The sequence below is a fragment of the Acomys minous genome, assembly GCF_964271855.1.
Source record: "Acomys minous genome assembly, chromosome: 10".
In the NCBI taxonomy this organism is placed as follows: domain Eukaryota; kingdom Metazoa; phylum Chordata; class Mammalia; order Rodentia; family Muridae; genus Acomys; species Acomys minous.
The window spans coordinates 31283144-31308710 of NC_140491.1; the positions used below are offsets into that span (position 1 = coordinate 31283144).

General features: G+C 51.6%; 1 protein-coding gene across 2 annotated transcripts in view; it reads right to left on the bottom strand.

Annotated features, from left to right (window-relative positions):
- PPP2R2C (protein phosphatase 2 regulatory subunit Bgamma) overlaps positions 1-25567 on the bottom strand; it is an 86195-nt gene that overhangs the window by 11522 nt on the left and 49106 nt on the right. For both annotated transcript variants that reach the window (XM_084797479.1, XM_084797480.1), the window contains exons 2-6: positions 20242-20339; positions 17270-17435; positions 14802-14914; positions 13269-13446; positions 5019-5183 (exon numbers count right to left, since the gene is read on the bottom strand). In XM_084797479.1, the coding sequence (XP_084653605.1) occupies positions 5019-5183; positions 13269-13446; positions 14802-14914; positions 17270-17435; positions 20242-20339 (720 nt within the window). The remainder of the gene's footprint in view (positions 1-5018; positions 5184-13268; positions 13447-14801; positions 14915-17269; positions 17436-20241; positions 20340-25567) is intronic.

The window sequence follows — 25567 nt, forward strand, 5'->3', positions numbered from 1 at the left end:
GGAAAGGAGACAGCCTGGCCCAAGAGAGCAGCTACAGGGGTTTCCCTACTCACTGCCAAGGGATCGGTTTCCCCAGGGTCAGAGCACAGAAGCTGATAACAGCTGTGGCCCAAGGCAGGCCAGGCTGCACTTCACACTGGCAGCAGAATTCGGCAGTGTCGTCTGCACAGTGCGGGCTTTGGTAGGCATGAAATATTCAAGAGTGAGGAAGTCATGGAAGCTTGCACGGAAGCTTCCAGAAGCTTCTGGAAGGTTCCAGAAAGCCACGAAAGCCAGATTGTGTGGTAGTAAAACATTCCCTGCAAGGGGGCCCTGAAGGCCACTGTGTGATGCTCAGAAGGTAAAGACTATGCTGCGACGAAGATCCGAGGACCATGGGACATCTACCACAGAAAGCTGCAGGCATGAAGTCAACCAGGCCTAAGAGAGAGGCTATGTGTGCTGAGGGCAACGGAGCTGGGTAGGTGGGGCTACCTAAGCTCTCTGCTGCCCTGTTGAGTCCATCAAGGGTCAGATACTAGACACAGAGCTGAAAGAATTGATGGCTACTCTATTCCTTTTTATGACTTCACTCTTCTCTTTATTACCCCAAGTTATTGTATGTTGGAAGTGTGTGACTTTTTTTTTATTTACAGGTTCATAATTAAGAGATTGCCTTACATCTTAGATAAGCTTTGGGCTTTAGACTTTTAAATTATGGTGGAATACCAAAGACTATGGGTACTTTTGAAACTGGGCTGAACACAGTTTGTATGACGAGGTGGCTATGAGCCTATGGAGAAGAGAGGTTAAAAAAAAAGTATGGCTTAAAAGTAAGGTGTTGGGGTTTCCAAGTTAGCAAGAGGCACAACTGTGATGGCCAATACTGACTGCCAACTCGACAGGACCCAGACCCACCGAGGAGGCACACCTCTAGACACCTGTGACGGATCACCTGACCAAGAGTTAACAGTGCTGTGAAGCCCCGCCCTAAAAGTACACAACACCATTCCCTTGGCTTCAGTGCTGGGAACCAACATTTACCTCCCTCTGCTTCCTGACTGTGGATGCTCACGTGTACACACACACACACACACACACACACACACACACACACACACACACACACCAAAAACAAACAAACAAACAAACAAACAAAAAACCAAAGAAACTAACTAGCTGGAACTAAGTCTAAAAAGGTCTACACCTCCTGTGCCTTCTAACCTTCTTTGTCTCCTACCTAGGATAGGGGGTTGGAAGGGAGGTAGAAGTATTAGAAACCCCAATAAAATAGTTAACAAATAGCACCTACAGAGCAGCCACGCCCTCATTTTCATTCAGCCACCACAATGGGCAGTGACGTCAAATCGTGTGTCAGGATAAACCTTTTCTACCTTATTGCTTCTGCTAAGGTATTTTATCACAGCAACAGGAAAAGAAACAAAGGCAGGCACTAAAAAAAAAAAGAAAGAAAGAAAGAAAAAGAAAAAGAAAAAGAAACTGAACTCAGTGACAAAAAACAAAGAAACAAAACCTTGAGGCTAGAGAGATGATGGCTCAGCGGTTGAGGACGTACTGCACTTCTGTTAGATCTCAGGTTGGTTCCCAGACATCAAGTCACTCACAACTGCCTGCAAGTGCAGCTCCAAGGAATGATGCCCTCTTCTGGCCTCTGAGGGCAATTCACTCACATGCAGACGGCCAACCAACAGATTCAGACTTATTGAAAGAAATAAAAGAATGCCTTGTGTTTAAAAAAAAAAAAAAGGAAAAGCATGTCTCTCCCTCAAAAGGACCCCAGACATACAACCTGCACAGGAACGTGAGTGGCAGGTGACTATGCTATCCTCAGGAAAAAGGAGGGCCGCCAAGCTCTTGGGAAGGAAGAGGGTAGATCAATGGTAACAACAGTGCAAAGAGAGCACAGGGAGAGAAAACAGCAGGCCAGAGTCACCTAGGCACCTAGATACAAATGCCTTTAGTCCTGCAGACTGCCAGATACCACGCACTTCTGTGTACACACGGGACCACTGGTCTGCAGAGTGGCCCAGACATGCCGATGTGGTCAACGTTCCCAGGTGAGTCACTGGACAGCCGGGCAATGGGCTCTGAGAATCCTTCAGAAGAGACATGGCCCCCAGGACAAAGCTCTCAGTGGTGGCAGCTTGCAGAAGCCTTCAAGTACCACCACAGACATAAGCTTGCGGACACTCGGCACCCCTGAGAGGCAGGTGTGGGAGAAACAGTGTGGCAGCCAGAGTAAGCTCTGCCTCTCCCATGCCTGGATCCCATGAGGCTCCAGCAGCACCAGGCAAATGACAGTCACATGACTGGGTGAATTCTTAGGTCTGGGCTCAGGAAATGCACAAGGGACTCACAGCATCTGCCCTGGGGGGTGCCCTGCTTTCTCACTCCAACCGCGCCACCCCAAGAATCTGGGTGTCACAGACTACACAGGCCAAATGGCTCTGCCTGCCACCTGTATCTACACATATAATTTGAACTAGTATAGAGCTCACAGACAGTACCAAAAGTCTCTCCCTGTTGGAAATACACACACACACACACACACACACACACACACACACACACACACACACACCTTCTCATTTTTAACATGTAGATTCATAGACAAATGCTAAGAAACCACTGCCTCATAGCGTGCCACTCCAAGGCCTTTTCTTGATGCTTTCCTTTCTGGTACTTTCCCTGCTTCCATTCTGGGAACAAAGCAGCATTGTCCTGTCTGTCTCTTGTTTTCCCCACTGAATCTGTCAACCGCAATAGCTTCCTTGCGTCACTAAAAATCTCCTCAACATGTGAGATGACTGAAGAGTGTCTCTTAAATGGGTGTCCCCATTGTCAATGCATCGTCAACTCAGCTGGGTCAGTGGGGTGACTCTGGCTTCTGCCCTCACACTGAATGGAGAGAGCCTCTACTCCCCTCCAGAGGACTCAGACAGGACACAACCCAGAATAGGCCCAGGCTCCTCTCTCCTCTCCATCTTTTCTTGCACAGTCTGACAAAGAGCTGAACATGAACCGAGTTCAGGAATTCATGCCATCTAGGCCAGGAGGGAGTGGGCATGGGTGTTGGAGAGAGAATGCCCCATGGCGGTAGAAAGATGGCCCCAACTATGTCTGTCTTAATTCATGGAACCTATAAATGCCTGTCTGTCTGTCTGTCTGTCTGTCTCTCTCCTACACACACACACACACACACACACACACACAGAGAGAGAGAGAGAGAGAGAGAGAGAGAGAGAGAGACGGGCACAAGGAAAATTAAGGCCAAATGCAGTATGAAGAACACTTATTTATCAGCGAATCTTGAGAAGGGTCCATCACTCCAGTGGGCCCAGCGGGACAGCAAGGCTCATTCTGTGAGAGTGAGGAACTGAGTTCAGGGCAAGTCTCAAACTGGTTTTGAGGATGAAAGGAGTGGCTGCGAGTCAAGGAGGTGGCAGGAGGGGCCCCTGAGAGCCGAACAGCAAGGAGCACTGGGATCTTGCCTAGCGTGGCTTGTCCTTGTGACTGTATACGACTCAAACTCATGAGAACTTTATCCTGGTGACCTTTCTTAACACTCTGAATATAAACTGTCTGGGACTCTGAATAAAGTTGGCTATTGTACTAGACTTTAGTCTGCTTTGTTTATCGGATCAATTCTCCCAGGTCCCATCATCACGAGAGTGGTGACACCATCCCATGCCAATAACCCCACAGTTTCGACCTCCATTAAGACCCTGAACACCAACATCTGTTCACCTACTGTTCTTTGCCCCATGGCGCCCAGTGAAGAGCCCATCACTGAGCCCCAAATCCACCACCCCAGGTCTGCGTACCCCACTTCCATCCATCTAGACTGTGACCCAATCCCTCCCAACACTCGCACCTAGCAGCCACTCTGACCACCCGCACCAACGGGCAGAGCCAGCAGCCCCGCCTCTCGAGTGCACTTTGTGGGGCTACGTGGTCCCTTCCCCATGTGCCCCTTCTCTCTGTGATGCTTGCTCCTGATTCTGATCAACACCATCACACCTCCCAGCATGTCCTTGCTTGCCATCCTCCCAGGACCGCCCACCATACTTAGAATAAAACTCGGCTTCCCCTTGGCCATGGTGGCCCTGCAGTTGCTCTGCCTTGCTCCTTGATCCCCTTCCGCCCTTTGCATCTGGCCACGTCATCTTTGGTAAAGCTTCCATCCTGAAGCATCTGCCTCTGTAGTCCCCTCCACAACTCACCCTTCAGAGTGTCTGTTCCTGGGTTACATATGAATGAGACCATCCCTGTCCCTCTAATACCCCTATCCCTGAGTGGGGGTGCTCTACCTATCCCATGACAGGAAGCTACCATGCCTACTAGATGCCCCTGACACATGGAGTAGGGACAAGCCTGGAGAGCTGCAGGCTTAGGCACGGGGACAGAAATTGGTCAAGGAAGGGGAAAACAACTGCAGCCTCAGCCCGACCCCACTATCCAGCAGACATCCTGGCTTCTGGATGGAGAAGCAAGACTCCATCACTCAGTAGCCTGGGCTGTCTGCACATCCACTTCTCTAAAGCCACTCCAGGGCCTGCTGAGACCACCCATTCATTCGTTCCTAACTGTTTCTAGATCTTGCCACGGGCACTAGGGACAAGTGGGTGGCAGACCAGAGGGATACGGCCCTATCCTCCTGGCTGGGGCCTGCCTGGGTATCATGGTGGAAGGTAGTCTTTCAAGGCCCTGTGGTTTGAAACTTTAGGCCCATCCTTGGGCCTCAGTTTCCTCTCTGGTTACAGTAGCTCACTCAGAGCGATGTGACTGTCACTTGAGACAGGTAGAGTATGGCAGATTTGTGCCTCACAGATGCCCCCTGGTGGACTTTGGAACAGGAAGTGAGCATTACATACCAAGGAACTCATAGGGTGCTTAGGAGAAGGGAGGTAGCTGGTGGCTAGAACAGCCCCCCCCACCCCACCCCCCACCCCCACCACACACACACCATGCTGGTGCACCCACTTGCTTGTCCCAAAATACCTAGAGCAGAGACTTACGTTTGGAGTGCTTGTCGCACAGGGCAGCTGCCCGCATGTCACAGAGCCTCAGGGAGCCCTTGCTGCTGCTGTAGACGAAGAGGTTGCAGTGGTGGGGATGGAACTCGGACGCTGTGATCACCTCCGTGAGGTCCTCCATGTTGGCTGGCTTGATGTCTACGATATCTGGGTCGCTAAGGTCAAGGGCGACAGTGACGGCGCGCTTGCTCTTTCCCTTCCGTAAGGCCCATGACAAACCCAGCCGGGTCTGAGTGACTTCTCAGGTCTTAATCTCCCCACCCCCAACACACACACACACACACACACACACACACACACACACACACACACACACACCCCAGTCCCTAGTCCCCCAACCCACAGATTCACATGAAACATTGCTGGCACCCAGTACCTGTCCACGAGGCCCACAAAGCTGAACCCACAGCCTCCTACAAGAGTGCCCGCCAGTTGCCCAGCCCTGCAGCCACCACGGACTGGACCGTTCCTCATAGCCCGCCTTCCTCACAAGCAGCCAAGCAGAAGGGGTGCTTACTGTGCACTGTGACAGTGACCTGTCCCCCACAGGATCCTATACCGGATGCTTGTCCTTTAGTCACTGCTATTTTGAGAGGCCACAGACCTTTTAGGAGTGGGATCTAGGGGTAAGCCCTGGAAGGTAACACCTGCTCCTGGTTTCTGCCTTACTCTCCATCTCCTGGGCCACCCTAACATAAACAGGCTCCGGCATACACTCCCACGGCCGTGAACTCTGCTGCTCCCTGCTGAGGTCTCAAACTGTGAGCCAAAATAAACTCTTCCTCCCCTCAGGAGATGTAGTCAGAGAGACCCGGGAGGTGAGGGATACACCACACCCCATTTTTGCTGGGCCATGGGCATGTAATTTTACATCTCTGCCTTCTGAACTGTCTGGACCATGTGTACGGGTTTGTTACCCCAGCACCCACTCCCCCTTCTACCCACAGTATCACATCTCCCCAGTGGGAAAGCGTCCTCTGATCTGAGGCAGCCCCACACTCAGCTCTGACCTATGCCTTGGAGACTCCAGGATCAGGGATACAGGACTGCTGGGCTATGACTTCCCTGGGCCGGATGGAAACAGGAGAGGATTCTGGGGCCAGGAGTCACACCCCTGCAAGAGTAGAAGGGCATCCTACAGGCTGAGGGCATCCAACCAAGCACATAGTCCCGGAGCTTAGGGACTGGTTAGTGCTTGCTGGGCAGCAAAGTGGCCTACAGGCTGTGGGTGTCCAGCTAAGTGCATGGGGACAGGGCTCAAGGACCAGCAAATGCCACCGCCTGGCTGTCGTCAGGTGCCACTGGGAAGCGATTAAGTACAGAGAGGGTCTGTGTATTCCTTCTCTCGTTGCTTCAGCAAAAGGCCTGGCAAAAGGCATCTTAAGAGAGGAAGGGCAGGATTAAGCTTGGTGGAGCACCCCTTTAATCCCAGCACTGACGAGGCGGATGCAGGTTCCGTTCATTGGAGGTCAGCTTGGTCTCCATAGTGAGTTCCAGGACAGCCAGGGATACATAGTGAGACCGTGTCTTAGAGGGGGATGGGGAGGGAGAGAGGATGGAAAGATGGGGGGGGGGGGTGACTGTAGCCCACAATTCTAGGGCAGGAAGTATGATGGCAGCTATCGCAATGGACATATAGCCAGGGAGGGGCACGGGGGGATTCTGACTTTACCCTTTTTATTCGTTCCAGGACCTCAGCCCATAGAATGGCACCATCTACATTTGGGATGGGTCTCCCTTCCCTTCTCAACGGGAGCTAGGTAATCCTTCAAAGACGCGCTCAGGGATTGTTTTCCATGGCGAGCCCAAGATTCATCGTCACAAATTAGTCCACTAAGTTTCACTGAATCCATCCTAAAACAGGGGCTTGAAGGAGACGCCTGACAATGGGTGGCTGTGGGCAGAACTCACAGCACAAACGCACTGAGCACACCTCTCTCTGCATGCTGTGCCAGTGAGGGCTTCCAGATGCCCTCAACTAGGAGCCCTCCAGGTGGCTTTAGTTTTGGACATCGGGTCAAAAGTTAGTTCGGCTAGCTGTCAGGTCTCAGCTCTCTGGAATATGCTAACCCACACAGGATCCTCACGTCCCTCCCACAAGCCTCAGTTTCCCTATATGCAAAATGGCAGGCGGGGTGTATGTGTGTGTGTGTGTGTGTGTGTGTGTGTGTGTGTGTGTGTGTGTGTGTGTGTGTGTTTGGGTGTGATTGGAAAATAGTGGTTCCTTTCAAGAGACTGACCAGGTGGCCATGAGGTGAGATGCTTTCCCAACGACTGTGACCCTCAGAGACTAGGGAATGGGGACAGCAACTCAATTCTGTAACTGAGAGGGGATGGTGTGGAGACAGCACTCCCCAGGCTTCCCCGGGTGGCCTGGAGTCCGACACGGGTCCTTATTAGATGCACACAGAAGAGCGGCACGGATGCAGGGGGTGGAGGTGGGAGACATATGCAGAGTGACTCAGTGATGAGGACAGCAATCACCACCAGGTACCAGAAGAGACGAGGAGGAGATAGACTGCCAGGTAGAGCCCTGAAAGGCAGGTGGGGCTCTACACTCCACACCCCAGTGTGAGCCACTCAGCCTGTGGGTCGGATGAGAGATTGCCAAGCTACTACAGAGCCAGGCTGTGCTTGGCCCCAGAGTGGCATCTGCGGTCTTTCCTGTCAAGGACACAGGAAACATGAGCCGCATGGACCCTTGCAGCAACGTCAGGCTGTAGGGACTTTTATAGACTGTCCTTCATCTCCCTGCAGCCAAGGGCATTGCCTGATCTCCTGAGGACAGCTGGGGTCACGCTATCTCCTCTGACTGGAGAGCTGTGGAGAGGAGGAGCTGTGTGTCCCATGGCTCCCATTCACTGAGTCTCGGCACCCACGCTGTCCAATGGTGGGGACTGAGGGCCACATCTCCTTCACCAGGGAGTCCCGGCTAAGCATCATCTGTGTCACAGTCCAACTGTGAGATGGAGAATCATTGGCTCAGTTTAGCAAAAATAAATAAATAAATAAATCATCATCATCATCATCATCATCATCATCATCATCATCATCAAGGGGGACAGAGGCACAGAGGGCAGAGAACTCCTTGTCACATAGGCATTTGTGGAGATACCAGGAGACAAGCTAGGCTGTAAAGATGTAACAATGAACTGAGCCTCCAGACACAGCAAAAGCCTGCACATAAGGCAGCATGGAACCCATCCCTGAAGAAAGTGGGGGAGACCGGGGTAAGTAGGGAACACACCCAAAGCCACATGTGGAGCTGCAGAGGGAGGAGCTGGCTTCCAAACATCAGGGCAGGGCAGGCCTTCCAGCAGCCTCAGCACCGCAAGGACCCTGATGTTGGGTGACTACGGCTTGTCACTCAACAAGATGGATGTCAAGTGCGAATGGAGGTTTCATGGCAGAGAATGTGTAAGGCCTGGGCTCCACAGACTGCATTGGGCAACGCATGAGGCTCATCCACATGTCTTCCCAGGAGCCTGCTCTCAAGACCAGAAGCTGTTGTCATGGCAACCAAGTAGTGGCTGGGGTGAGGCAAGAGGCAGATCTGCCAGAAGCCTGCAGAAGGGTCTCCTGTGTGGCGAGCCCTCAAGGCCTTCTGTACATAGAGATGATTAAAAAAAAAAAAAAAAGGAATTCAATTTTCTCCAGAAGATGACCTGGTCGACCGGTCACTCATTGAGAGCCGGGGGCACTCAAAACACAGCATGTGACATCCTAGACACAGTTCCTGGTTACCATAGCACAATGCCAAAGATGAGTGGGTGAAGCCTCGGGTACATAGTTCTCCGAGTTTGGGAACCTAGAAGTCCAAAGCTAAGGTGAGGACAAGGTGGGAGCCCCCCAAGGCCTACTGCTGGTGTTTCCACGGGGTCACCTGTTCTGCTCCCTGTATCCTCATCTGGTCTCGGCTGGCACATCCTTCTGTCATCATCTTCAGCCAAGGACACCAGACACACTGCATCCTTGTGGCTTGATTGTAAGCTAACAGCCCCTAAACAACAGTGATTGCAAACCAGCCTCATCCTGAGATCCTGGACAGGGCTTAAGCACAGGAACAGGGGTCACAGCACCATGTTGGCAGCTTCTTGTGTCTCTGTGCAGGGCATCTTACCGACTGGGGAGGTGCCTTTGTGCAACTAATAAAAAGACTTCTGCTGTGAAGCATTTTTAAAAGTCTGTCCTCTGGGTGCTGGACTTGGATTTCTGTCCCCACTCACCACCTCCTTTGTGCAGCGGACAATCTATGTGCTGCTCTTAGAAGCCCTGGCAAACACTTGCCTGCGTCCCCAGCGCCTAATCAAATACCCTGCAGAGTCAGTCCCAGTTAACACTGTTGAATGAATGAACACAGAGCTTCAGCGAACAGCAGAGCCGAACCAGGACCCGGGGGTACAGACTTTTGGCCTCTGCTTCAAACCTTCAATTCCACTTACTCAGTACGCCCTGGGTGGCACTTGTGAGCAGGCACACCTGTTGCTCCTGCATGGTGGTACTGTAGGCGAGATGGAAGGGCAGCCACGAGAGGCTTCAGTGCCATGAGCTGGTGAGGGTGGTGCATCTACTCACTGGTGCTGCACCCAGTGGCCACTCTACTTTTACCACCCGCTGCACAGGTACATCTGCCCCGAGTGAAGGAAGCAGCCAGGGTGGCTCAGTGAGTAAATAGGAGACAGACGTTGACCTTGCTCCTGAGCCACCCCATCAACCACCACTCCAAGCTCTTGGTAGGTCTGCTCCAGAGATACAAATGACACATGGGCTGCAGAAGGCCAACACTTGCTGTCACACTAGCTTCCAGCACAAGAAACCGCTCAGGAGGAGAAAAATCAACTGAACTTTAAAATCTTCCAATTGCTAAAAATTTAGCTGAGACCCCACACTCCTGGGCTGTCTATTACTTTGAAGATACAGAGAGCCAGCTTTAAAGTCACTTGTACCACACACCTGCACCTCAAGTGTTGGTGCTGCGGGACAGGAGGTGGGGGTTACATGGGCCGAGCAAGGCTGAGGGAAAACCTCCAGGAGGGAGCAGGGGCAGGGCACACTGGCTGGGCCTGCTTCCAGGCCCCTGATGAGAACTTGGCTTTGCTCCTTCCGCCTTTCCAGAAGCTGATGACCCCATGTGAAAGCAAAAGGGAGTCCGGGCTCCCAGACCCTGGAACACAGGCTGCCCTCCGCTCCTTAGCATCATCCTGGTCTCAAACAGGCAGGAAAGTGGCTGTCCTAGACGCACATGCAAGTTTCCGCACTCTAAAGTCACTTGTCTGTTACGCCTCTACATGCGTATCTCGCACAGTACCTCTGCACTAGGCTGTGGAGTGCCATTGGGGAAGGGGAACATGTCTCATTCTAAATTATAAAATGTGTGTGGGCAGAGGGTCGGTCATAGAAAATTCTGTGTAGCCAGAGATCAGAGGAGCTGGGGCCCAAGAGAGGTCCTGCCAGCCCAGGAGGGGCATGGCAAGGAGAGGTCGGACTCGGCCATGGGACTGTGGACAGAGGCTTGTGGGCAAAAGGGTCATAGAGCCAAGAGTAAGATGGGGATCTGCAGAGGGTGGAGCACACCCCACTGGGTCTATGAAGGACAGGCAAGTCTGAGAGTTGGGGGAGCAGATGAGGGGAGTGTTAGCAAGGGTCACAGGCCACCACTGAGGAACAAAGAGCAGAGTCTCAGAAGCTGAAGGGACCCCATTGAAAACTTTACAGAGGCTGACAAGAGCAAGACAGAAAGGGATGCAGGATCCTCAGCCAGACCCAGCCCAGCTCCCTGCACTCATCATGGCCTCCAGCCCTGACCTTAGCTCCCTCCTCAGGATGGATGACTTCCCGCTGACCCCTGTTCAGAGAGTATCCCATAAGCTCAGAGTCATCCCCGGATCAGCATGAAGTGTCTGTGTGTGTGTGTGTGTGTGTGTGTGTGTGTGTGTGTGTGTGTGTGTCTGTCTCTGTCTCTCTGTCTCTCTCTCTGTCTCTCTGTCTCTCTCTCTGTCTCTCTCTCTCTGTCTCTCTCTCTCTCTCTGTCTCTCTCTCTGTCTCTCTCTCTGTCTCTCTCTCTCTGTCTCTCTCTCTCTCTCTCTCTCTCTCTGTCTCTCTCTCTCTCTCTCTCTCTCTCACACACACACACACACACACACACACACACCCCTCTTCTGGCCCTGTCCATGCTAGAAGTGAGACTTTTCTATGTACTTAGCTGCCATCAGATCATGGAAACATCTGTGGCCCAGAATCCAGCTCCTTTTCTGCTAAGGGAGGCTCGCCTCTAGGGAATGAGCTCAGAGCTCTGTTCCAGTGTCTGAATCTCATCACTGTGGCCCAGGGCACCAGCAGGTAACAGCAAGGCAGCCTGGCTTCCTGATTAACCTACCCAAGAAGCTGCTTCAAGTCCTAGTTTTCCCCCAAGCCATCTCCGGGTCTTCAGCCCGTAACACACGCCCCTCCCTCCCTCCAGCGAACAAGCCAAGCATCTCTTGTCACCAGCTTACCAGGCACTTTCACAAAATTGGAGCCACTTCTCAGATCTAGCCAATGCTCAGGACATTCTCCACAGTTGAATGGAGAGTGGGGACTGACTCAGACATGAACTCTGATGCTCCATATTTGACCACCTCCCCTTGGTGGGGAGGCCTGATGGCACTCAGAGAAAGAATAAGCGGGCTACCAAGATGAGACTTGATAGCCTATGACCATATACAGGGGGAGGAGGTCCCCCTCAGTCACAGACAGAGGGGAGGGGAGTAAGGGGAAAATGGGAGGGAGGGAGGGAGGAATGGGAGGACACAAGGGATGCGACAACAATTGAGATGTAATCTGAATAAATTAATTAAATAAAAAATTATTTTAAAAAATTGGAGCCACATACAAGTTGGACACAGCGATCCACGACAGCCATGTTAGCGCCCCAGTTCCGATGGGGCCCACCAGTCCACTGACACGCTCTCCTTTCCACTCTCCCTCAGAGCAGCGCAGGTTCCCCCATCAATAATCCTGCTCACGCTCACACACACACCTGCTGCTCCAGGCCCACAGACTCACTCGGCAAAGGCCCACCTTGGCTTCCTCTCTGCCTACAGAAGAGGTGGATGAAGAAAGTGCTCAGCACATGCTGGCCTGTCCCCAAGACCCCAACACTGGTCACTAAAGACTCCTGCATGTCAGGGCCTTTGCATGTGTGCTGTGTGCCAGCATCAAGAATGTCACTGGGCTGGCGCACCGTGAGTGCTTGATAAACACCCGCTGGTGAGTGTTCTGCTCTTCAACACGAGTGAGCATAATTCCTGAATTCCAGATGGGACAAGGGAGTCAGTAACCCAAGGAGAAGGTTCAGTGTTGGGGTGACCAGCTCTCTTTCTTATTCCCTACTAACATGTTCTAACGTCCTGTGTCCACCTAGGACCAAAGACAGTTATGACACAACCCGAATCAACACAGTCAACATTTCTTACCATCTTCATTCCACCGCAGGTGTGCCCTTCCCTGCCTGTCATCCTGTCCCAGTAGATACCCGCCACCTATGAACTTAGGCTCTATGACTCAGGCCCCTTCCTGGAAAGGGGCTGGTGACAGGACCTACCTCACTGAGTGAGAGCCCAGCACATGAAACTTCACTCAGTATGGCTGCCATTAATAGTCTACCCAACAGTGACACGGTAGCAGCCTGCCTACCCTGGGTCAGGCCAGACTTCCCCCAGCTTGGTGCAGGCTACGCTCATATGTCCTATAAATGGTCCCTTCTTTGGCAGGCTGGAGGAAGGGCAGTGCTCAGTCCTTAGCTTATTTTGACACCAGGACCCCATTTCTGCTTCTTCTGAAATCCCTACTCTGACACCCCAGTTGTCACTCTACACTGGACCAACACATGGAGATGCAACGTCTAGGTAGCAGTTCTGGGGGGGGGGGCAGAGTCAGCCTCCAGAGCACATTGCCTCTAGCTCTCTTGCTCCTTCATGGACCCTATGAGCCTAAAGTGATGGAGATCACTGGCACTCTAAGGAGGCACGGGGTGTGATGGAGCCTTCAGCAGCTGTCTTTAAAGTGTTCATAAATAGATACCTTGTAATCCCACACCCAGCTCCTTTACACCCTAGAAGAGACAGTTCTTCAGTAAGGAAGCTGATGAAGCGGAAGCCACCCCCCCACCCCCACCTCCCCACCTCCCCACCCCCCCACCCTCCCACCCCATGACCGTGAAGCTACTCCCCTGCAGATCAAGGCCAAGGATACTGAAGCTCCTATCGGTGATGGCCAGATGCCAGAGGTTGATGCGCAGGTCATCCGCCGACATGTACGTCTCGCAGTCGCTGTTGACAGAGATGGAGTTGATGTGGTAGGTGTGGCCATTGGCAAAGATCCTCCTGGGGCTCACCTCCACCATCAGGTCCATGGGCTTCAGCACAGGCACCTGCAGAGAAGAGACACCCAGAGCTGCAAGGGCAGGGGAGGGAGACGGGCACGGGACACACAGTCTTAATGGGAGGCTGCAACACTCAAGCGGGGTGTGAAGTAAGTGGCTGTAGATGGTAAATGTCTCTCTCCTGCCCTACTCATGAAGCATGCTGACATGGATGTTTAGCCATGAGGTTTTAAAAGTGTCCTGACCTGTACAAGGGGCCCAGGAGGTTAAGCCTGACCCACTTCATGTGAACTGAAGTGCCCAGAACACACACACACACACACACACACACACACACACACACACACACACACACACATTCCTTCCCCCTCTTTCTCTCTCTTGATTTTATTTAGTTTATTTTATGTGTATGAGCATTTTAACTGCATGCATGCATCTGTGTGCCTGGTACCCAGGGAGGTCAGAGGAGGGCCTCAGACCCCTCAGAACTGGAGTTACAGATAGCTGTAAGCTGCCAGGGTGCTGGGAGCAGAACCTGGGTCCTCTGCAAGAACAGCAAGTGCTCCTAACCACTGAGCCATCTCTCCAGTCCCCCTCCCCCCAGAACTCTTTAACACTCTGCTGGAGGATGCAAGTCCTTATGCCTTTTCTTTAAGCAGGACAGCAGTTGGCTCTGACACAAACTCTACAGCGCCACCTTCTGGCCTTCATTGTACCAAAGAAGATCGAGTCCAGCTCCTCCTGCCCAGGAGCCCAAGGCTCAGGGTGCACTGAGCCCAACTCAGTAACTGCAGGGGAGGTGTGGCTGTGCTCTGGGCCTCAGTTTCTCTGACTTATTGTTCCCCTGCAGGTGAAAAGCCCTTCAAAGACACAGCCCACAGGCATCATGCCTGTAAGGAAGCATACACACTGTGTGTGCTGTGTAATGGATTAAAACTTCCGTCTTGGGAGAAAATTCTGCAGACAGATGAAGTAAAAGGAAAGTGAAACAATAGGATAGACAGGATGTTTACAAGGAGGTGAAATAACGAGATGTTCTAAGGTGACAATTCTCAACCCGTGGGTCGCAACCCCTGTTGGGGGGAAACTAATGACCTTTTCACACGGGTCACATGTCAGATATCCTGCATATTTTTTACATTATGATTCATAACTAGCAAAATTATGAAGCAGCAACAAAAATGATTTTACGGTTGAGGGTCACCACAACACGAGGTACTGTACCAAAGGGTCGCAGCATTACTTTGGCCTGTTACCGGTTTCCTATCCAGGTGAGTAGATGCTCCTTCATTGCCCCAGGGACAGTGTCACAATATCATGGCCCTGACCCCAGCTCTAAGAGTCCTAAAAGGTCCCATGATTTAGTAGAACACAAGTGCCAAACACTCGTTTGCGCAGCTCACCTGCAGTGACGTCACCGTGGACAGGTCTTTCAGTTTCCCCTCCTCATCCTTCAGGTTGTAGCCCTCGGGCCTCTTGTCTCGTTCGGTGATCTTCCATAATTTAATGGTTTTATCTTTAAGGACAGAACAGGGCAGAACAAGGCAGCCTGTCAACAGCCAGACCAGGGAGAGAATGCCTGCTCTAACCAGAGGAGCAGTGATGCCCTGGGAGTCACCCCACACCCCCGTTCCCCCTCACCATGCCTTACATAGAATACCTCTGCATAAGGGAATCTGTCCTTACTCCATCTCTCCTAACCACTGGCTGGGGGATGCATGACCCTAGCAAGGAGCACGTAGAACACTATGCCTTCTTGAGAGGAGGGTGGCCTCTCTGCTATTCCTAACTCAGGGCTCCCTGACACCCGGGATCCAGCTCCAGGGGCCTCTCTTCTCTTTGCCCCCGATGTCACAGGAGAAAGCACAGATGATGGTCATATATATATATATATATATATATATATATATATATATATATATAAAGATTTATTTATTATGTGTACAGTATTTTGCCTGCATGTAGGCCTACATGCCAGAGGAGGGTACCAAATGTCATTCTAGATGGTTGTGAGCTACCATGTGGTTGCAGGGAACGGCACTCAGGACCTTTGGGAGAGCAGCCAGTGGTCTTAACCACTGAGCCATCTCTCCAGCCTCGATGATGGTAATCTTATGGCTCACCTTGGCTATGCCATAGACACTGTTCCAAAAACACCTTGGCTCTTGCTATGACAGATCTTTTAGATGAAATTAAAATTTAAATCCATTAAGTGGATGGCCTGCCCTCAGGAGATGATGAGTCTCATATAATTGGCTGAAGACCCTGACAGAACCAAAGCCCACCTCCCCGGGAAAAGGGGATTCGGCCAGCAGACACGCTCGGGCTTGAGCTGTGCACCTCTGGCCTCACATTCACAGGGGCAAGCCCCCTTCCATCTCCATCGTCCTCCCGCTCCTCTCTCTGTCCCTCCCTATAGGTCTGGCTTCTCCTAAGGACCCAGATAACTTCCGCAGTCAAAAGAAACAATAGTAAACACAGGAAGGAGCTAGAGGGAAACTTGGTTTCAAACGGGGCCTTCAACAGAGGTCTTCAGCCTTCTGTGTAGAATTGGGCGGGAAAGCTGATCTAGAAGTTTTGCAGGGCTAAGAAGTAGGTGACCCGTGCCTTCTCCCCTCTATGGCTGTTCTTCCTTCCAGAATGCCAGGAAGTGAATTTTAAAGCCATATGTATATGCATGCACACACGCGCGCGCATGTACACACGCACGCATGCACGCACACAGGCTCAGTATCATCTTCACATGCTCCTAAATCCACATAACTATCCATCCACCCCATCCCTGCACAGATAAAGACCCCAGAGTACAGGTATGCTGAGCAGATTGCAGCCAGGCCTATGGGAGGCCAGATAGATCCTGTCCTTTCAAAGCCTGGCAGAGACACAGAATTAAAATAATAAGTGTCCTGTCAAGCATTTAATCCCAGCATTCGGGAGGCAGAGGCTGGTGAATCGCTGTGAGTTTGAGGCCAGCCTATTTCCAAAGTGAGTTCAGGACAGCCAAGGCTACACAGAGAAACCCCATCTCGGAAAAAAAAAAGTGTCCTGTCATAGGAGAAGATGAGCCATTGGGGCGGAATCAGTAGATAAGAGAGGATGAGGAGGGAAGTGGCCATGTGAGAGACTGTGAGGGCAGGCAGGTGGTAAAGACCAAGTCACTATCAGGAAGCCTTTGTGGCCCCTTCAACAGCGGGACTTCCTCAGGGAAGGCACAGTTAGATGCCATCTTCCCATCCTCCTTCAGGTTTACACAGCATTTGCTGTTCTCTGGGAACTGGGTGGATATCATATCTCCTCATAAACCCACAAGGGAGCTGAGTCGGGCCCTGGGCAGTGAAGAAACTGAGAGTAAGGAAAACAAGACCATACGCCCCAGTCTATCTACAAAGCTGGCCTGGACCTGAGTCTGTACCACCAGACTCCTGGCCCTGCCTCGTGTGCTAAGGAGCGGAAGACTAGCAGGACAATTGTAGAAACTGTGTGGCTGCCCCAGGCCAACAGAGGCTGGGAGGCCTAGACCTAACACCTTGGGTGACAGACAGAGCTGGCATGTGGTAATAGCTTTCTGAGGCCACACATCATGTCCTGAAGCACAGAGCCAAAGGCAGCCTCATTCTGGGTGATTTGTGACTCTTGCTAAGGGTTTAGTCTGTTGTCTAGTGGTCCCTGGTTTCTGGCCCTGGTCCCTGTGATTTGGAATATTCAACCTCCTCCCCACTTTGGGAATACCCATAACCATAGTCATTACAACAGTGGGAGATGTGTGATCAGCCAGGGGAAACGGAAGAGAAGGGTCTGGTCAGTCACTAAAGCTACAGAGCAACCTGGAAGGACAAGTGAGGTGAGGCCTGCCATGCCCTCCAGGCCTCACCATTGGTGGACAGCAGTGAGTGTGCGGCGTTCTGCTGCGGGAGCCATTTGATCTTGTTGATTTTCTCCTCTATCTCCAGGCTCTTCAGGTAGTCGAACTCTGGCTCGTGGCTCTGGAAGGTACTGTACACATCGTACTCACCCTGGCTGTGAGGCGCGTTCTTACTCTGCAGGGAAACCCAAAGGTAAACTAAGCCACAGTGGCGCCAGGCAGACTGGAGGCAGATGTGAGAAGGGGCTGAGGCCGCCTTGCAGTGGGGGTGCCGTCAGCACCACCAAAGGAAGCTACTAATTTGAGGGTAAGTGTGTGTGCAGGTGTGAGTGTTTGTGTGTGCAAGTGTGTATGTTTTACATGGGTATGAATGTGTGCAGGTGAATGTGTACAGGGATATATGTGTGTAAGCACAGAAGGTGTGAAAATATTGTGTGTGCATACAAAGGTGTATGTACAAGTATGTATATTTTACACGGGTATGTATGTGTACAGGTGTGTGTGTACAGGGTGGGCGTGGGTATGTATATGCAGGGGTATATGTGTACAAGCACAGAGGGTATGAAAGTAAGTGTGTGTGGGCATACAGGGGTGTGTATATGTGTGTGTGTGTGTGTGTGTGTGTGTGTGTGTGTGTGTGTGTGTACAGAGGTGTGTGTAGGTATATGTGTGCAAGAGTGTATTGTACAGGGTTGTGTATGTGTACAGGTGTGTGTACAGGGTGGATGTGGGTGTGTGTGCAGGGGTGTGAGTGTGCATACACAAGGGGGTTTGCAGGGGTGTGTGCAGAAGTATATGCAGGGGTATGTGCAGGTGTGTATGTGTAGAGAGATGTATATGTGCAAGTGTATATGTGTGTTCAAGGACGTGGGTGTGTGCAGGAATGCATGCACGTTTGTGAGCATGCATAGAGAGATATGGGATGCCTTTAGGTGTCATCCTCAGAAATAGTACCCACTCTTTTGAGACAGGACTTCTCACTCATCAATTAGGCCAACAAGCCCCAGGGATCTGCATGCTTCCACCCTCCCTAAAACTGGGGTCACAGGCACTTGTATTTTTCACGTGGGCTCTAGGGATCGAACTCGGGTCCTTGTGCTTGTACGGCCAGGGCCTCCCCATGGATCGACAAAGTGGCCACTATTCAGCTCGCTGAGGCCAGATGCCAATGCCAAGGCTCAAGCTACCCTCATCAGGTCCTAACCCTGCTTCCCATGGTGGCTCCCATCCCAGTTTGGGCAGCTGAGTTCCTGGCTATGAACCCCCTCTTGGTGGAAACCTCCCAATACTAAGTACTAGACCTGCCATAAACACCGAGGACCGCTTTTCTAGCAGACAAGTCAGGTTTCTATGACAACACGAAATCACAGCTGGGAGCAAGTGAAGACGGCCAGCCAAGCACAGCCTCAGGTTTTTCTGTTCATTTGGAAAGTATCTATTTTTAGGTCCCCGTCTCCGTCTTGCATTAAGATCTGTTTGAAAATCCTTCCACTTTTTTTTTCTCCCCTTCCCAGGAGCACCAGTTGTGAAAAAGGTCATCAGGACCAGAGAGAGAAACAAACTAAGGCAGAAAAGCCAAAACCTCTGAGCTCATTTCTCTTTGCAGTGGGCAGAACGATGGCTGCCTCGGGTGTGCCCTGGTGGGACAGTCTGGTCTTGTGACACCTGTGGGCATCAGGCTCTCCCCGGCCTGCTCTTGGTGAGCTATTTTAAGCGCTCTGGGCTGCGGTCCTGCCAGGTGAAGGGTAACAGCAGCTCTCTGCTTGGTGGGCTGGTGATGAGGGGGCCACGTGAGGTAACAGCACAAGGACCACACTCTGGAGGGTGGCTTCAGCTCCTCCCCCTGGTCCTGCCTCCCTTCAGCCTCTCTTTTCTCCCCTCCCTGGTTTCTCATCCCCAACACATTCAGCGATGGAGAGGCCCCTTGCTGGCCTGTGACAGAACACAGTCAAGAGCCGGTTTCCATGGGGCTTGCTGCTGATTGGCCTGTCTGTAAACAGGTGTGCATCTGCACCCTCAGAGGGCAGCAAGAAGGAACAAACAAGGAAACCATATGGAATATGGAACGCTCAGCCCTCGGTGCCTGTACAAAGTGGGTTGTCAGTGAGTGGGGGAGGGGGTTAGGACCACATGCCTCTTTTTAAGTTTTCAGAAATGACCTCCGGGGTGTACGGTCTCCAGCTGCTCTTGTCTTATTCAGAATAGGCATAGCAACCTGGCAGGGCAGAGGAGCAGATTAAGACTGGCTTGAAGCTGGGTAGTGGTGGCACAAATCTTTAATCTCAGCGCTAGGGAGGCAGAAGCAGGTGGATCTCTGAGTTTGAGGCCAACCTGGTCTACAGAGTGAGTTCCAGGACAGCCAGGGCAATACAGACAAATCCTGTCTTGAAAAGACAAAAGCAAACAAACAAAAACAACACACATACACACACACACACACACTAAAAAAGACAAAGCAAACAAACAAACAAACAAACAAAACAAGGAAGGAAGGAAGAAAAGACTGGGTTGTAGGGTGGAACTCTGAGCAAAACCTGCCAGGCCAGCAGAGAGCTAGATAGGGTGAGGGAGGAGGAGTCCTCCCTCCTTCTCCAGCAGCAACCATAGGCCACACAGGCAGAGAAGGTTCTGTGTTGGACGGGGCTTGTTGCCTTGTTTGGGACTTCAGCATGTCAGTGAACAATCAGCAAACTTCTGCTGAGCGGGCCACTCAACACTTTAGCTTTAGGAGCTTACCCAGTCCACTTGCCTGGCCCGTCTCCAAATCCCTCTCTCTCCAGCCCCAGGGACCTCGTAACAGAAGGGAGTCAGTGAGAGACCTCTAGGAAGGACATCTAGGCTAGGTGGGCCAAGCCCGGCTCAGAGTACCATCCATACCCTGACAGAACACATCCACCAGAACCCATCCCTCACCCCTGCCCTTTAGCCATCTATCTGCCCATCTTCTTCCTGCCTCCCTTATGACCCCTCCACACACCTACCTCTGGTTCTCGCTGGAAGATAACCACTCGGCCACCCTTGTCACCTGTGGCGAGCAGCTCCCCAGTGTGGTTGAACTCGACAGTGGAGATGACGTCAGCTTGAGGAAGCAAGACAGAAGACACTGATTAGCCTGCTGTGTCATCATACAGTGACACCAGTACAGTGCCAGGCTCTGGGGGCCCTGGAGCAGGAGCATGGAGCATGCTGAGGGTCCCCCACCCCCAACACACTGGCAGGAGTGTGTGGCTCTTCCCTACATCCTGGCCCTCACACAGCACGGGCAGGCTCCCTCCTGTGCTCAGCAGGTCACTGATACAAATCTAACATTTACATCGAACTTCAGTCCCAGCAGATACACCTGGAACCAGTGTGGGGTCATGAGGAGTGCCTGGAACCTGTTGGGCATCAGGGAAGGGAGGCACCACTCCAAAGGGCAGGATGCCACCAGGGCCTTCCACAGGCCAGGCTGGTATAGTCTCGGAAGGCAGTCAAAGGAAGGCAAGTGTCTATGAGAACAGTAGGGACCAAGGGTCAAGATACAGTGTCTTGCCTGTGTCTCTAGTAGGCACCTGTGTGGGAACTAAGGTCTAGGCCTAAAGCCAATGTGCTGTAATGGATGAGGAGTGGAGGCAAAGCTGGGGGCCACAATGGCTAACAGACTATCTGCAAACTGAGGGCAGAAGGTGGCACTGAAAGCCACCTGGATGTGCCTTGCTTTCCTTTCTTGAACCAGGCCCTATGTTTGCTCCTAAAACCTGTGGCAGGGGGGAAAAGTCACCCCCATGCCAGGACGGTACCTAATCGTGGTTGGAGTACACTCTCAGCTCCCTCCCAGAGTCTCACCTCTCGGCAGGCCTCTGGGATTTCTCCCAAGCTGCATTTCTAGAAGGCTAAGCTGAGCTTAACACCCAGAGGCCTTCCTTGTGGGGGTGCCCCAGTCACTGCAGTGCCCAGCCTGCCTGTGTTGGCAGGTGCCTGGAGAGAGTCCACAGTACTAGACCCAGACTCCAGTCTCCGCATATGGGAAAGAGGGCAGCATCAAGTCTACTCCCCAACCTTCTTGGGTTCTGCGAGTCACAGTGACAACAGGCCTAAGCATCCCAGGCAGCCAGGCACAGGGCTAGGGCTACACATAGGAAGGATAGCCCCTAGCCTGGCAGAAGAAAAGTCGTTCCTTCTAGGCAAAGCTGTAGGGTTAACTGGCCCCAAACCATCAGGCTTTATTGGAACCCCAACATGATTTTTTATTTTCAATGTAAACATGTTTCTTTTTTTTTTTTTTTTTACTTTGTTTGAGACAAGGGTTTGTTTTTGTTGTTGTTGTGGATTTTGTTTTTGTTTTTGTTTTTTGGTTAGCCCTGGCTGTCCTAGATTCACTCTGTAGACCAGGCTGGCCTTGAACTCATAGAGATCCTCCTGCCTCTGTCCCTTGAGTGCTGGGATTAAAGGCATGCGTCACCACTGCCCAGCCTTAATTTCAACATATTTCTCTCAAGGCTCTGATGGAGTTGAAGACCAGATAGTTTAGTTTTACAATTAAGCTTAGTTGTTAGGGGTTAAGATGTTTTTAGGTCTAGATAGATGTTTTAAGTTGATAGAGATGAGATAGGATAGATACTGATTTACAATCAGAATTTTAGACTCACCAAAATCAGAAAGATGTTTTCTTCAAGGTTGCCAAATACAAATAGCCAAATCATTACGAATGTAACATTTATATAATTCCTAATTGCTTTGTGGTTTTTCTTTTGGGGTGCTGGAGATAGGACTCAGAATATTATAGCCCATCATTGAGCTGCACCCCCAGCTCCAAAGTGTGCCCTCCAGAGAAAGCCCCTGGCCCTACTGGGCCTCTGAGCTATAGTAAATGCCAGCTGTGGTAACAACAAATTGGGGCAGGATCATAGTGGCACATACACCTTTATGATTAAATAGAGTGGGCCAGGCAAGTCACACACACACACACACACACACACACACACACACACACACACACACACACACAAAGTTGTCCTGGCCACTGACCCCATCCCTGCATGTGGCATCTGCCCTGGTATAGGAACACCTGGGCACCTCAAGCCTGCCATGCTGGACTCCCAGACCAAGTAGAGGCTCTTTCTGTTTCACATTAAAACTCCCTAAGGCAGAAAGAGCAGAATATAGGATTGTATATAAAATGTCTTAATTATATAGACCAGTGATCACAGCCTTGTTAAATAAGCAAACAGGCTGAGGTGGGGGTTGGAATTTTCCAGAGTGGTAACAAAGCTTTATGCAGGATGGATGAAACGAAATAAATTTCCCTTTCTACTTTTGTAGATTTTCTGTGATGCAGCGACATTATTTTAATAACTTTCTTAGGATGTAATCAATACATCAAAAGCGGCATATTTAACATAGACACTTTGATGAGTTTGAGTGTATACATAACGCTCGTTATTTTTATGATGGGGAAATAACGCAATTAAATTAATGTGCTGACATAACCTCGCTATCCAGGGCAATTGAGGTCCACTGAGGCTGCGTGGTTACCACAGTAACAGACACTAATGTCTGTGGGCAATTTACAATTTGTATGTCATTTTCATGTCCACTGGCTTCCTTGGAGCCTCAAAAGCCCCCCTGGGGGAGAGATGACTTTCAGTTGGTGGCGGGAAGACAGTGTTCCCTCTGCAAGCAGAGGCCTGGAAGCTCTCCATGGACCAGTTAGAAGTCTAGGCTAGGTTAGCATCTTGCCTTGGGCCACTCAGCAGTGTGGCCTAGGGTGGACATCACAATTGTTCTGAACCCTGGCTCCACCTGTGCCAAGTCTGTGATATGTGTCTTTCTGGGAACCAAGGATGGTGAGGAAGTGGAGCGGGAGGACCAGGGAAGGAGGACCATCCAGGACTCTGAGGAATAATGGGGGGGTGGGAGATGTACTCGGTATAAAGAGCCACAGCCTTCTGCCATCACCACCTCTGGCTTCTAGAAAAGTATAGTGGTACTCAAAATCCTAGGTCATGGATCTATGGCCCAGCCCCTCCAGTCTAGTCCAGAGCCACTTCTACCCCCAAGATTCTTTTGCCCAGGCCAGGGCCCTGTGAAACTCTCCAAACAAAGGCTGCAGCGGGGTCACACCTACTATCATTACATCACAGGTCCCCCAGGTGTTCACCCAAGGCAAAGCTACCTCCGAGAACCAGGAGTCACCATCCACCAATGCCAAACTCAGCCATCAGGCAGCCCCTCTGCGGAGAAAGGCCACCTCTCCTCCCAGTAGGATTAAGACACTTTCGGCCCCAGTACCATCTCCTTCAGGAAGTGTTTCTGTCCTGCCTACCTTATTCCATCCCAGCAGAACGGCCTTTCCTCTTGCCGTGGGCTCAGGACTGATGTGTGCCCTTTACAAGGTCTAAGCTCTTCCTGATGGTCTATTATTCCACACCGCCTCTAGTTCTCACCACGACGGGCATCGCGGCTTGCCGCCAGTCTCATCCCCTTGGCCTGGGAGCCATCTGTCTCCAGGTAATGCTGGTCTATGCCAGGAACCTTTACTGGAGCTGAGCTCTCACGGTGACCACTGCAGGGTCTAAACCCATGATCAAAACTAAACTATTTGTGGTTACCGGAAAGGAACCGAACACTAGGGAGCCTGTGGATCAGCAAAAGTAGGAAAGTTCAAGCTGTGTGTGCCTCTTCACTCAAGGCCTAGCCTCGGGGGCGAGGGCTGCCTTGCAGTGTGGCCAGCTGCAGGCACTTGGAATACCACTAGCCCTAGGGCCTTCTGCAGAGTTGCAGGCAAGCAGGGGAGGTTGTTACGCAGGGACAGTGGACACGCAGGGGCACCAGCCAGCACCCTGAGCCAGCCCGATGTACACCTGTCTATCTTTGGTGGCCATGCAATGACAGGCGAAGATGAGCCAAGATGGCGGTATGGGTTGAACTGCATGCCCCGAGAACATGACAAAAGCTTAAACCTTCATCCCCGCAAGTAGGAGGCTGCTCTTGGCAGATGATAAGATAAAGATGTCGAACTCCGGGCTGCTTGCACAAAGCCCTGACATGAAGGTGGAGTCAGACACAGGGCCACAGAAACATGCGGAAAGGACCACATAACGAGAAGCAGCCAGCAGACCCCCGTCTGCAAGCCAAAGGGCTAGGAGGGGCCAGGCTCAGTCTATCCTGGGGCCCGTAGAGGGAGCACCAGGGCCACCCTGCTGACACCTACATCTCAAGCTTCCAGCCTCTAGTGCTGGGAAAATGTTTATCATTTGTTTCAAGCTGTACAGTTTGAGATGGTGGCCCTAGGAACTCAGCACGATCAGGCTGTGGTGAGGCCACGTAGCCATGAACCCCGGAAAATGTGGGAATTGCCATCTGTGCCTAGGCTGGCTTTTCACACCATGCTGTGTGAAGCTGAGATGCCCACTGAGGTTCATCAAGGTGACAGCAACCCAGCTGCGGCTCCATCGCTTCCTCGCTGGGTTTCAACCCATCAGAGCCCAGACCACCCAAAAATAAAAGGGGCAACTGTCATCCTAGCCCAGCCACTGTGAGCCCAAGGTTTATAAACAATTCAGATGTCTGGAATGGGAGTCGGCTGTGCATGGGGATTTGACCTAATGAGCTACAGGGATAGCAAAGAGGCAGCCCATGGTCATCATGTGTGGGTGCCGGCTGCACAGAGGACAGGGAAGTCAAAGGAAGCATACAGCAAGGAAAGCCACAGGCCACCACTGGCCGCTGGACACACAGCTGTGCCTCCCAGGCAGGGACTGTTAGACAGATCTATCAGAAGCTTGCAGACCATCAGGGAGGGATTTCATAACAGACACGGACATCCGTGTCCACCTTCCAGAAAGACCTGAGCAAGCAAAGTGCCTGCAGGAAGGGTGTGGCCCATCCTCCTTCCCTACTGGGGTCCTCTTCCTCATGGTGGGATCCTGACACTAGGAAAGGGTTTTTTAGAAGCATGGTAGTCTTGTTCTGCGTTCAGCATTTTCTAGGCTGGAGCATGCCATGACGTGCCTAACTCAAAGCTCGGCATTTCGAAGTGACCCTAGCCCTCTGTGGATTCCATGTGCTGAGGAAACCAACAGTGCCTTCTAACCCACACTCCTATCTCCCAGGAAAAAAAAAGCTCCAGACCCCAGCAGCATCATATTCCCTCCTGCCCAGCCCAGCAGTGACAAATCTGCATCTGTCCCTGCGAGATCTGGCTACTGTCATTCTACGTAAATAGCATCTCAAGATGTGCGAGGTCTGTGAGGTCTGAACACATGGCACTCATTGGCACCCAGTTGCCTTGCAAGGCTGTAATGCTCTATGCCATCAAGGTGGCTG